Below are 14,353 nucleotides of genomic sequence, written 5' to 3' on the forward strand. Positions count from 1 at the left end.
TGTTTGTGGTCTGTCGCCACTGTTTCCTGTAGCAGTGGGGTGTGATGTGAGTCATCTCATTTTCACTTTTGGCCTGAAATCATTAAATTTCTTCCTGCACCTGTTCCTTTCCCCTCAAACCATTTTTCCTTCTTAGAGTTAAAAGAAGCCAATCTACTCTCTATTCTATATAACATTCACTATTTTATATTGTTTCAGGCAGCACACTTCATCTTTTTAATACTTTTATCATCACTGAAGAAATACATCTCAGTATTTTAGGGAACAGTTTTATGAATTTGCCAGTTTTGTCTCATAAACTACAGACTAGTGGTCTTTCAACATAGAAAAAGGGAGATTGTCCTACTCCTGCTTGTTCTTATTGCAAATACCTGTTGGAATCCTAGTGTCAACTCAACTTGAAACAAGGTGAAAACTCAAGGGTGATGTCAGAATCCTGGTGTTAACTCAATAGAATTGATACAGTGCTTATTGGTTCACACCTTAGAGTGAATCCTTACAAGGTGATAAGTTGCTAATACTGATGGAAACAATGCTTGTGTTCACACCTTTAGAGAGCTCATAAGTATCTAAGTACTCAATGGAGTTCACACATGTAGGGCTTAGTCTGAATTCACACCTCTCTCAGGACCAGAGAGCACTCTGGGAGATAACCCAGAATCCCTCTCCCTCCAGAAGGCGGAGTTAACCTTTGAGAGATCACATAGAAATGAGCAGGACCAGGAGATCATTATATACTTCAACAACAATACTAGATGATGACTAGTCCTGATGGATCAGGCCATCCTCAGCAACAAGATCAACCAAATCATTTCTAATGGAGCAGTAATGAACTGAACTAACTATACCCAGAAAAAGAACTCTGGGAGATGACTAAAAACCATTACATTGAATTCCCAGTCCCTATATTTATGCACACCTGCATCTTTGATTTCCTTCACAAGCTAATTGTACAATAATTCAGAGTCTGATTCTTTTTGTACAGCAAAATAATGTTTTGGTCATGTATACTTATTGTGTATCTAAGTTATATTTTAATATATTTAACATCTACTGGTCATCCTGCCATTTAGGGGAGGGGGTGGGGGGGGTAAGAGGTGAAAAATTGGAACAAGAGGTTTGGCAATTGTTAATGCTGTAAAGTTACCCATGTATATATCCTGTAAATTAAAGGCTATTAAATTAAAAAAAAAAAAAAAGACAAAAAAAAAAAAAAAAAAGAGAGATCACATAAATAGAGGGAGCTCTTAGAGCTTGGAACAGACTGGAGATTGAGAAGCCACAAGTCAGAGCTGACTGGAGGCTGAAGAAAGCAGAGGCAGAAGCCAAGGACAAAGCTGCAAGATCTCTTGGAGCCAGGCAGAGAGATAGGCCTCAACTAACCGGGCTAATTTTGGAAGGAGAAATAAACGTTTGCATTTTTACCAGCTGGCTGCGATATTGGAGTAATTATTTATTTCAACTGAAACAAAGGCTGCCTCCAAGAAAACCTCCACAAATACCCACTTATGGAATTGCTTTACTTGAATTATGCTTGAAGTTTCAAATGTGTCAGGTGAGTCACCTTCAGATTCCAACAGACCTGTTGGAGGTCCAGCAGAGCTGGACATTAGGCAAAGCAAAAGGATTTGGGATAGGAAGGTATGCAACATCATTTCTGTAGTCACAGTGGATCCAGGGATTCCCAACTCGGAGATGCTGTCCCATTCAGCTCTCCACTGGGACTATCTTACTATTACCAATATGCTACTACTAAACCAGTATTCCACATACTATATACCTGATCTAGACCTCCAGACCTAAACTGCATTTAGGACCTCCAAAATCCATGTACTGAATCTAGAGAGTTTGATCCACTCTATAGTTTTGCCCCAGGGCCCAACCCAGTTATTTATTTGGTGGCTGAATAGGATTATTCCACTATATTCACTGCTGACCTTGGACACCAGATATAGTTAATTTGATGATGAGTAATGTTTGAATGACAAATAATGACAATTTACTGTTTATATACTTCTTATTCTATTAAAAGAGAAAACAAGAAGCAAGATATCTATTTCCCCATTTAATATGAAGCACATATTCAAACTAGAGTTCCAACAATATTTTTGGATCTCTATGCAAGTGGAAATTTCTGTATTTGAAAATCTATTTAACTGTGCAATTGAGGAATTTTCACCTAAACTTCAATTTAAAGTGCTTAATTTGTAATTAGAATGCCATACTAAAAAAATATCAAACGAATTCTATAAATGCCTTTCAAGTGATGAATATACTCAATTAAAATCATAATTAAAATCATAAGCTCATGGATTGATATAAATATTTAACAGTAACTATGTGAAGACATTTTTACAGATGAAATAAATATTAGCATTGATGAATATTTGCAATTGATTATGATCAAGTATATGGGGAACACTACCTTTGAACCCCAATTAAGTGAAAGGTCATCTCCCCCCAAAAACCCAAGTCTTCTCATTAGTAGATCTGTATTACAAATAATTATACTCAATTATTATTTTTACATTTTGAATTTCACCAATAAAAACAATGTAATTTAATGGAAATTTGTTTTCTCTCTTGTTATATAGATACCTTTATAGTATCTTTAATTTTACCTTTTACCTAAAGAACATGAGACTTTTCCCATGGTGAAACTCTCCTTATGTGTTTGTTGTGTCCCTGTTTAAAATGTGAACTTTTGAAAGTAGAAACTCTTTATTTTGTTTGTTTTTATCCCTAGCACTTAGAACTTACTTAGAGCATGCAGTAAGTGTTTAATATTTGTTTTTTTATTTCTCCAATACCCAGAATGTATTCCTCCATCACCTTTGCTTCTTAGAATTTTTAGATTCTTTTAAAAATTAGTTCTATATTAAGCCTTTCTATATGTTTCCACTTCCTAGTTGCTAGTGATCTCTCTCAAAGCCATCTTTTACTTTATTTTATATATAACCAATATATGTGCATTGTTTCCATTCCACAACTCAGCAGACTGTGAACATCTAGAGGGGAAATACTTTGTCTTTCTATTTTAAGTCCATCCTATAGCAACTGGCAAGTTAAGTGCTTAATAAATGCTGATTGATGGTGGCAGAAGTTAAGAATAGATACTGGTTATCTGATAGTAGTATACACTATAAATAAGAGCAAAAATGGAAGAAGCAGCAGCCTAGGAAGACAATTCTGTATGTTGTATGATAGGGAAGAGGAATTGAATTTGGGAGATTTAAGGATGAATATAGGATCCCCCACAGACTAATTCACCTGAAATGAGAAAGCATGTCATTTAATCTCTCCTTCAGTTTTTTTTTTTTTTTTTTTTTTTTTTTGTAAAAGAATGGGGAAATTGCTTCTTCTATCTAACTCACAGGGTTTGGAGGAATTTTATAAATTATAAAGCCCTGAAATTAAGATTTTTTTTAAGATTTTTAAGAATAAAACAAAAGCCCACTTCTGATACCATGCCTTCTTTTTACCCCAGAACTTTTATTTATTAGACTAAAAGCTAGACTTTTAGTTATATAGATGAGAAATTAGACTTTGTTTTAACTAATTCCAAATTAACTTCTGTGGTTCGTATAAAAATACTATCAAGTTTTAGTCTGTGCTATGATAAAGTGTATTTCTCTCCAGGAACACACTTTTTCTGTCTGAGTCTCAGTGTCCTCATCTGCAACAAAAATGACTTTGACTACAGGATTAGGGAATGAATGGCCTTGAATCCAGAAACACTTGGGTACAAACAAGTCTTTTAACTGATACATATTAATTGAATCACAGTGCATAGTAGTAGCTAATAGAGTAATTAAGTAGTAATATAAATACCAGCAGTTATTATGGGCAAATCGTTTAATCTCTCATTGCCCAACCGGTACTTTAATCTAAACTACAGAACAAGTCATGTAGCACAGGAAGTGTATATGTCTACATTGTTATCATTGTTAGACATCCCTTTTAAAATAGGATCTTTAAAATGGGATCGCTTAAAAAAAAAAGAGAGAATCTTCTTTTACGAATCTGCAAGTGTATATATGTACAAATTAAATATATTTTTCTAATCATGTATCCATATTCATTTATTGAGTTGCACTGGGAAAAATAAGTACAATGTACTCAGATTTTCTGCAGTCCAAGTTTACGGGAAAACATGAAGAGAGAATCTATACTGACAGTATTAAAAAAACGTGAGCTATCATTATTACAAGGGGATGGAGATAGAATGGTTACTCCAATAGAAGAAATCATTTTTAAAGGATCCATTTGCACTCTCGGTTGCTCTCCCTGGTAAGGGTCGAACTCTTTTTTTTTTTTTTTTACATGACAAAACCGTTATTTTGCTGTACAAAAAGAATCAGACTCTGAATTATTGTACAATTAGCTTGTGAAGGAAATCAAAAATGCAGGTGGGCATAAATAAAGGGATTGGGAATTCAATGTAATGGTTTTTAGTCATCACCCAGAGTTCTTTAAGGGTCGGACTCTTAAGGACGAGTGACTCAGGTTACGACCTACCATAGAGGTCACTAAAATCCAAGACGGAGACTGCGCAGAGGCTGCGCTACTCTCTCCGTCCCTTCCTCTTTTAACATAGGCGAAAACTTCAACACCGCCACCACAACTTCCCCCACTCCAGGCTTTTCGGGAAATAAGGACAAAGCACAAACGTCAGAGGTTAGATTTCATTTCCTCTTCTGTCTCCGCCCCCGCCTCCCACGCGTGGGTGGGAAGGGAGAGGGAACTCCATTTCCCGGAAGCCTTTACGTGAGTCCGCTGCTTCTAACTCCCAGCATGCAGCGGCTTCAGCCCTTCGTGGGACTCCGCTTGTCTCCCGGCTCTCCTTTGAGAGGTCGCTGGTAGGTGGAACAGCACTTTTGGTCTATTAATCAGCTCGTCTGCATTCTCGACCTTGCCCGTCCCACCGTTTCGTGACTCGAGTTCCTGGCTCAAAGAGCAGCTCCGAGCGGGGAGACCAGACATCCGAAGTGGAAACGAGGCACCGGGAGTGACGCCACAGCCAGCTAAGGCTTCACTGTCTTCCAGAAAACACGCGTCACCACCGCCATTTCCGGGGGACAGCAGCCTCAACCAATAGATGGAGAGGGTTCTTCCGCGCGGGCGCGAAACGAGACCAATCACAGGCGAGAAGCGGTGGGTTTTTCCCATTTAGTTCTATTTCCTGGTCTCTTCTGGAATACCTGATTCCCCGACCCTAGAGGTGAGTGGATTTGTGGGCTGCGGCCCCTCCCTCATTCCAGCTGGTCTCCCCTGGCGGGATTTCTTGGGACGCCGAGTCCGGCTGGGTGGAAGAAGCTGCAGCACAGGTGATCCCCTGGGAGGGACAAGGTGCTGGGCGGGGCTGAGTTAGGAAATGCTGGGCAGGGCCAGGCAAGGGCAGCGGAGCGAGAGGTTTGGCTATTTAGGTCGGATCGGACGTCTGGAGCGCCAGGGGGGAGACCGGGGAAGATCGCTAGAATCGGGCCTGCGCCCTGAGCCGAAACCGAGCCCTGACATGCGCTGTGAGGTGCAACTCGGCAGAGGCTCTGGAGACCCCAGCGTCCGCTCTTCCCTCCGCCCACGGGACCCGGGGAATATCGTGAGAGAAAGTGAGACAAAAGGGCTGGGTAATAAAGCCACGTACGGGGTCACGAGAGAGAGACTTTGGGACACCATACCGTGTGAGAATTCCCCGGACAGTAGGAGGTTCGTGAGTCAACCAAAGCCAGGTAGAACCACATGACTCACTGATTCTCAAAGACTATGAAGTAACATTTGCCCAAATGGGTTTTAGCATTCCGGTCTGCTTCTGAGATATAGCTTGCTGATCTTTTCTTCCACCCCCCCCCCTTTTTTTTTTTTTTTCAAAAGCTGTTAAAAGATACTTGCGTGAGTTATCTGAAATCCTAGAGATTAAGCAATTAACCCCTTTTCGTTTTTTGGAATGAGAGAACTGAACTCTAAATGGCTTGCTAAAGACCATACTCAATGAGTTTGGGGAAGCTGGTATTGGAACTCCTAGAACAACACTTTTTGTGTCATTCTCCCCTTATAGTAATCTAGTGAAGCTTACTTCAGTAATTGCTTTTTTTTTTTTTTTTTTTTGGGCAGAGTCAGTTGGGGTTAAGTGACTTGCCCAGGGTCACGCAGCTAGGAAGTGTTAAATGAGGCCATATTTGAACTCTGGTTCTCCTGATTGCAGGGCTGGTGTTCTACTGCGCCATCTAGCTGCCCCACCTCAGTAATTTTTAAACAATTCAAAATTGAAGGATATGCTAAATCTCCAAGGTTAGTGTGGAAAAATATAAAAATGTAATTTTCTTCCCCATCCAAATTCATTTCTTAAATTCTATCCTTGTATCCTCGGTTTAAAAACAATCCATGAACCGTTCTCTAGACCTTAGCTCCCAGTCCCCTTAAGATTAAAACACTGATCTTCTGACTTACAATATAGTGCTTAATGATACACTTTATTCTCTTTGCTCATTATTAAACCATATTTGTCACTTTTCATCTTTATGAACCTCTCAAGTATTTGGCACTTTATGATGTTTGCTATTGCCTTGATTCTTATGACATCCCATTCCTTGTTGTTGTTATTTTTGTTTTTTTCATTTTTTTACAATTCTTTTCTGCCATTTGTTTTTCTCTGACTCCAGTGATATATAAGCTCCTTGAAGGTAGAACCTTTTGCTTTTAAGGCAAGTAGCAGCTATTTAATAAATTACTTGTTAAATTCTCTTGTATTTTCTATGTCCTCTCACTTGGTAATCTTATCTATTTCTATGATTTCAATTGTCATCTGTGGGCAACACCAAAATATCCAATTCTTCTCTCCAGTTCCATACTTTCATTTTCATTTGCTTTCTAGATTTTTCTTTTTCAATATCTGTTGGCACATCAAGCTCAAGCTCAATAAATCCCAAATTGAACTCTGTTCTCCCTTAATCTTCTTTTCTTGATTTCTTATGTCTGTCAGTATACTACCATTCATTCCAGTCACTCATGATTGCGATTTATAGAATATCTTTGACTATTTTATGCCTTACATTTGTTCAGTTGCCAATCCCTATTATTTCTCAGAATAACTGTTGAATTCATCTTAATCTAGACTATTGAAGTGATCTTCTAACAGGTTTCCCAGATGCCCATATATCCTACATATCTTTATATGCTTCCAGACTAATATTTCTAAAGCAGAAGGCAAAAAAGCTTTGTTCTTACATTTAAAACTCAGTGGAATTTCAGTCTTACCTTTTCAATCTTACCTAAGTGCTATGTATTCTATACTTTAATCATACTGAACTAATTGCAACCTCCCAGATTTCTCCTGAATTCTTTCTACCTCTGTATCTTTGTTGATATTGTTTCTCTCTGTCTCCATCTTTTGACTTTAACTCATGGTTCATGGCTAAGTTTAAAAATGCCATACTGAATCATTCACTTAAAGATGGGGGGGGGGGGGGAAATAATACATTTCCTTTAACTAATGTTATAACACTTTATACATTCTTTACTTCATATTGGAGAATATGGCTTGGGAAACAATAAACAAGAAATTATTTCAGCCATGCTATATCCCATAAGTAGTTTCCCTAAGAAAAGATGTTATAGAGATGACTAAGTAACATCACAACAAAGTGAAGTTGACTTCATATATTGGAAAACAGCTAGTTACTAATATGGAATCATTTTTCAAGTCAGTGTTGTTTGTAGTGTAAGATCATTGAGTTGTTAAAACAGATCAAAATCGGTGTTAAATGTGAACACATGGTATAACACTAAAAGGATTTCAGTCCGACCAACAAGTTGTTGACATTGAAAAATAGGAAGTAGATAAAAGAACAGATAGCAACTTAGACAATCACTCTTTCCTTCAGAAGTTTGATAAAAACCATTGACCACAATGAGAAAACCAAAAAAGAAGCTACCTCAGCTAGCGAATACTTGCTCTCCTTTTAGTGATAAGTGTCAGCCAAAAGAAGTGCTGGTTAAGAATATAACTTCATTTGCAAAATATAATATAAAAGAGTGATAGTAGAGTATGAGCAGTATCATCCCAAAAATAGTACTAGAGAAGATGTGTACAAAATGCATGGTAATATAATCATTTAGATCAACCTGGAAGAAAGATGAATATATGAAAAAGATACATCAATTTTATTATTATTATTATTATTTTACAACAAACTTCTTTCTTTTTCAGTAACATTGGGATCATCGCATTTGGATTATAATAAATGTCTCATGTGCTGCATGAAAAATCAGAAGTAGTACTAAAGAAAACAGTCTTCCTATTTGTATACTTTTGTATACAGTATATACAAAGTACTTCATTTAGGATACATGACAAGATTTTGAAGGATTGATTCTAAAGATCTCAGAAAGATACTAGGAAAAAAAAAAAGAAAGAAAAGACCAGGCATGATGGATAAGAGAACTTGCTTCAGAGTCAGGAAGATTCAAATTCAAGTTCTACGTGTGTCACATAGTGGTTATGTGACTGGGCAAATTAACTCCATGCTTTAGGCACTTCTTTAAGGCCATAACATTGCATAACAGTTACTGTCTTCATTGGTAGAGGAATTTCTTTTGTAGCAATTTCCTACAGTGGTGGAATCCTCTATAAAAACTTTTGAGAAAATTTGTAAATAATATTAAAGATAACCTACATGAACATAGGAGGAAGAAGAAACAAATAAGCTTTTGTAAATTATATTCTTTACTGACTTTATTTTTATAGTCACACAAGTGACTGAAAGGTAGACAAAAATACAAAATCTCTTAGTTTAATTAACTTACTGATAGTTGAACAAAGTGCTACTTTTAAAGGCTCTCCAAAAAGATGTTTCCTGTGCATTTGTAAAAATCATAAGATTCCTTGAAAGACGATAGAAAGAAACTTCATTATTATCATCAATCCAGGAATAAAACTGGGAAATAAACTCACTAAAAGTGTTTGCCACCATCATGGAAGATACTTAGAATCCAAATGATGAAGTTTGCCAAATACTACAGTTTGCAGAGAACTTTGTTTTGATTTTATCAAGCCTTAGAACATTGTAGAACCCGCTAAATGAGATTCATAATTTTTAAAAAAAATTTTGATTAACTGAAAAACAGGAATCAAAGTGGATAAAGACTTTGTTCTTTAGCCTAAAAGCTATATAGTTAGTTGGAAAATGCATTGAAGCAATCCACAAATTACAAGTATTTTGGAAGAACACGTAAAATGGTCAACAATATAGTTTTATTATCATTTTTAATATGTATTATAACTCTTCCACTAAGATTGAGTTCTTTGAGGATAAGGACTGTATTTCATTAGCAAAGTGTATTAAACATACTGGGGGGGGGTCTAATGTTCAATTTCAAATAGCATTGTGATAAACATTAAGGTATGATACTTATAGACCTGGGGAAGTATTTTCTCTCAATTCAACTCAGCCATAGATACATCAACACAAAGAACTAACCAATTATAATCTAGTCTTTGTTTTTAAAGCCTCAAATCTTTTCTCTGACTTTTGAAGGAAAATGAGGAGGTTAAATTGATGCTTCTAAATTTTATCAGCTGATATTTTCAATTATGCTGTTTCTGAGTTTTCCATTTCACATGACACCCCCAGATTCAGTTTTGCCTTTCATTGTTGAGTTCTTTGTTCAGAGATATGAGAGAATATGGGAGGATGATTCATAGGTTGGGGAAGGAGATGAGATTTGTATAGCTATAGGTGATACAATAATGGACCTAGAATCAAGAACCTGAATTTAAACATGGACATTTACTAGTTATGTGACCCCAGGCAAGTCACTCAATTTCTGTTTGTATTAGTTTCTTCAATTGTAAAATGAGCATAATAGTGCAACCCTCTGAGCAACCCTCAATTTGATCGGTGAAGATCAAATGGGATGTTTGTAAAGTAATGCATACTAGATACTTAATGCTTGTTTTCTTGTTTTGATAGTTATGTTGTCTTCTCTGTTTTCTTAGGGTTTTGTTTGACATAATCATCTAGTAGAAGTCCAGATCCTGGTTGAAAGGGCCTCCCTTCATACAAGAGATTTAATATATAGCTGAAACTGGAAAATTTGAGACTGACAATGGCTGCAGAAGCGGTCCTAACACCCCCAAAGCAAACCGGGTCCCTTATACTGAAACTGGTGCCAGGCCCTAAAATGGGTCAGGATGCTCTACAAGAATCTGCTGTACCTCCCAAGACCATCCACCAATTAGTACTGGAGCACTTCTTTACTTTTCTGCCAGAGAAGAATCAGTCACAAAATCATAAGACTGGCAAGGAAGACACCATAATTTTAGTGAAAGATGTTACTTCAACTTTGCAGAACAGAGGTAAGAAATAAAAACTTAACTAGGGAGAAAAGGAGAATCTTAGCACTATTCTCCCCCCCCCCCCCCCCAAAAGATGGTAGGGAGCAATAGGTATTTCCTTGCCTTGGATAGTAAATATTTGTTGGTGGTGGGGGGTAAGAGGTGAAAAATTGGAACAAGAGGTTTGGCAATTGTTAATGCTGTAAAGTTACCCATGCATATAACCTGTAAATAAAAGGCTATTAAATTAAAAAAAAAAAGAAAGAAAGAAAAAAAAAAGTAAATATTAGTTGGTTTTTTTCTCCTTTTTCTCTCTTTACCAAAAGACTACGTAATCAAGAGAGTAACTCTGTTCTCAGCATAAAAGCTGATATAAAAGTCATCGTCCCATTGTACTCAGCTTTGGTCAAGTCACATTTACAGTAGTAGGTATAGAGAGTAACTGGGAAGGGCCAATTTAAAGTCACTTCAAATAAAGAATTGAACAACTGAGGATATTTACTCTGGAGAGAAGGTTTAGAGGAATAAAGCTTTGACATATGAAAAATTGTCATTAGACTTATTCTTAACTAATATCAGTGGGTAGAAGAGAGGCAGATTTAGGCTTATGTTGCTAATATTTGAAGTTGCCTAAAATTGAATGAGCAGCCTTGGAGGTAGCCGCAGTTACCTTCCCTTACTGAAAATATTTAAGTAGAAGCTGGATGATTATCTTGGGAGGAATGTTATAGAGTGGATTCATAATGTAGCTAAGGATTGGATTAAGTGACCTTTGAGAACACTGTGATTCTAATATTTATGGATTGATTTCTAAAGAAGATTGATGTTCCTAAATCTTAAATGGAAAAGAGGGGGGCATACTAGACTTAGGGAGAATCTGAATTCTGATAATTTGGAGTCTCATTATTGGCTGTCATTGCTACTTTCTCTCCTCTTAGCTCATCCTGCTTCCTGGGTGACTATTTTTCCCAAGGATAGGCGTGTCCATAAACGGGAAGTGCCGCAGACCTTTCCATCTGAACTTCAGGTAAGCTGAAGTTCCTTCTTTTTCTCAAATGCAACTTTCTCTTTTCCTTTTTTCAGAAAACCAATAACTTCATGTTTAGTTTCAGCAAGAAAATCGAGTGATCCAGTGCTAGATATTCTTTGTAGGCTGCTTTTTTACTGCTCCCATCCCTGGCTGTTCTCTGTCTCTGTTGATACTATTACTTACAAGCTCCTTTTAACTCAACTACATCTTTCTTCCTTTACCTTAATATCTCTATTTCATCAAAGAAATTAGAACCATCTCAGAGAAAATAAGGACTAATTGAAGAGTCTGTCATTGTTTCAGGAGCCTGTGGTATTTGAGGATCTAAATGTGTATCACTCCCAGGAGGAGTATGTGGGCCTGGATCTTTCTCAGAGGTCCCCCTTCTCTAGGAATCATGGAGAGGAGGATGTTGGTGACATGGTGTTAGAAGGTAAGAATTTTTTTGAATTTTGGGAGCTGTGGGATAATTGAGAGATATTTTAGAGATAGTCTTGGGCAACCGCCTCATTTTTCTGAAGAAACTTAGATTCAGAGAAATAAAAAAACTTACCCCTGAGCTCCTCTCCCTGATGTTAGATCTGAAATTAGAATTTGGACCTCCCAAATCAGTGCCTCCCTGAATCCTAAAGCACTTGAATAATTTCATTTCCTGCTATACTACTTTGTGAAAGTATCCTCTCTCCTTAGTTCTAAGGGCCCCTGGAAGAGTTTGCATGTGTGTACACATACCCTTTCACCTTCCATCCCTTCTAGAGGGCACATTGAGCTTAATTTGATGTTTAAAAGATATTTTGAAATGTGGGAAACTATTGCTTCTATGATATTTCCAGATAAAAGTCATATACTAACAATTAACACTAGTTTGATATGGTCCAGAATCATATCAGAAATACAAATGTTAAAATTAATGGGAATTTTAGGTAGACCGTTTAAAAGACATAGTTTGGTATAATGAGATTCATTTACTCACACTCCATAAATATTGGGAACTTATTGTGTACCCTGAATACTTGGCATAGTTATTTGTGGAGGAATATAAAATAAGCTCTTGGCTTCAAGAGTTTACAGACTAGTAAATAAATAAGCAAACATTTAATACAAGATGGAGTGTGATAAGTGCTTAAAGAGAAGAATAAAGTAAAAGTTTGATCAAAAGAGAGGGAGAGATTAAATTTAACTAGACCTGAAGAAAGATTTACTTAAGCTAGATCCTGGAGACCGAGTAAGGATTTGGGCAAGTAAGAAGTCATTTAGTTATTTAGTTCAGACTTTAATCAGTTAACCAATCAATATCCTTGTTTTCTTTTTTTTAATTTGTTTTTTGTTTTTCTTTTTTAAAAACAAGGGTATTCTCATCTTTGCTCTTATATTCTTTTGGAGGCTTTAATACATATTGGGGATTGGTGGCCAGAAAAGGGGCCTTTCAGGTCTAGGCAGTCCTGGGTAAGAGATAAAAAAAGGTGGGTGGGGAATTGGGTGGGGTGGGTAGGGTGGCAGAATAAATGAATATTTGTGCTAGTTAGGCCTGTGTGATTTAGTGGGTCTAGATAAGATGAAACTTGGTCTAGTGGTCAGACTGAAGTGAGAATTGAAAACACATCCTCCAGTCTGAGTACTTTAGGGCATATCCCTATGCAAGAATCCCTTGAAAGTAGATTCTTAGTTTCTCTTTATTTCTCTTTATTATCTTCTCTTCATTTATTTCCCATGCTAAGTCTCATCTGCTTTTTAGTAACTGTTGTGATTGATTTAAAAAAAAATAATCCTTATCTTGAACTCAGTTTTGCCTGTTTTTATAACCTCTATTCCGTGGCACTAATCCTTTTTGAAGTAGCACAAAACAACTTCTTCATAATAGCACTTAAGTTATGTCAGCATATTTTGCCTCTTATTATTGTCCTCCTGGCTAAATGATTCTGGTTTCTTCAAGTTACTTTTACAAGATGATTTCTAGAATTCCTAATCACTTGTCCTCAGATGTATTCTTCTTTGTCATTATTCTTCTATTGTAGAACCTAGGCATGTGAACCACAGTGTTCTAGATTGTTTAACCTATTACAAGATATGTCAGAATTGTTATTTACCACATTCTGATGTAATCTTATGTTAATGTCTGGTTTTAAAAAGTATTAGTATTGTTGGCTCCTACTCAACTTGTAGTCAACAAAAATTTTCAGAATGGAAATTAAAACAAAGACAAATGAGTTCAAATCAGGCAGGTCTCATTATATTCCAAGGCATTAATCTGATTTGTAGATGTGATTTCTTAGTATTATTGGTAATCTTTGAAAAATAGTGGAGTAAAGAGGATTGGAGAAAAGTGAATCTTTTTTTTTTTCTTTCTTTCTAAAGGAGAAAGAAATAAGGCTGGTGAATTTGATTGCCATTCCCAGAAAAATCCTGGAACACATTAATAGGATGTTTTGTGAGCATTTAGAAAAGGAGGCAATAATGAATCAACATGGGTACTTCCCCTCAAACACCACTCTCTCCTCAAAAATAACCCAATCCTATCATACAAAACTGACTGAATTTCTTTTTTGACAGGATTACTGGACTAATAAATCAGGACAAATCATTCACTGAATATACTTACATTTTGAGAAACAATTTGAAAAATTCTTTCATGATGCCTTCCATGGAACAGATGGAGAAATATTAGCTAGATAACAGTTGATTTGGAAGGATTCAGAACTGATTAAATGACCAGACTTAGAATAGTAATATAAATGGATCATTGTATTGGTGAAAGAATAAATGGTATGCTTCTCAAATACTCAGGCTATATGTTAACCTGGGAGAGAGAACTAACATTGAATGAGAGTCAGAATGCAAAAAGACCTGTAATAGTAGCTTCCAATCTTTTTGTTTTAGCATTCCTTTATACCAGTAAAAATTGAGTTTCTCTCCCCAAATAATTTTTGTTTATATAGTTTATAGCTGTTGATTTTTAACATATTAGAAATGAAAATGTCTTAGTATTATTA

General features: G+C 36.4%; 1 protein-coding gene across 5 annotated transcripts in view; it reads left to right on the forward strand.

Annotated features, from left to right (window-relative positions):
• The first annotated feature begins 5,140 nt into the window (after positions 1-5,140).
• The window catches only part of ZNF200 (zinc finger protein 200), a 28,971-nt gene continuing 19,758 nt past the window's right edge, over positions 5,141-14,353 (forward strand). The window contains exons 1-5 of one of the 5 annotated variants that reach the window (XM_023497734.2): positions 5,165-5,221; positions 8,207-9,235; positions 9,995-10,354; positions 11,272-11,360; positions 11,667-11,796. In XM_023497734.2, the coding sequence (XP_023353502.1) occupies positions 10,105-10,354; positions 11,272-11,360; positions 11,667-11,796 (469 nt within the window). In that variant the 5' untranslated portion in view covers positions 5,165-5,221; positions 8,207-9,235; positions 9,995-10,104. Of the gene's footprint in view, positions 5,222-5,244; positions 5,328-5,499; positions 5,730-6,202; positions 6,289-8,206; positions 9,236-9,994; positions 10,355-11,271; positions 11,361-11,666; positions 11,797-14,353 lie in introns of those variants that run through there. The other 4 variants (XM_012543165.3, XM_003761913.3, XM_012543167.3 and 1 more) reach the window with 4 other exon arrangements.

This window comes from Sarcophilus harrisii, chromosome 1 (genome assembly GCF_902635505.1).
Source record: "Sarcophilus harrisii chromosome 1, mSarHar1.11, whole genome shotgun sequence".
Classification (NCBI taxonomy): Eukaryota; Metazoa; Chordata; class Mammalia; order Dasyuromorphia; family Dasyuridae; genus Sarcophilus; species Sarcophilus harrisii.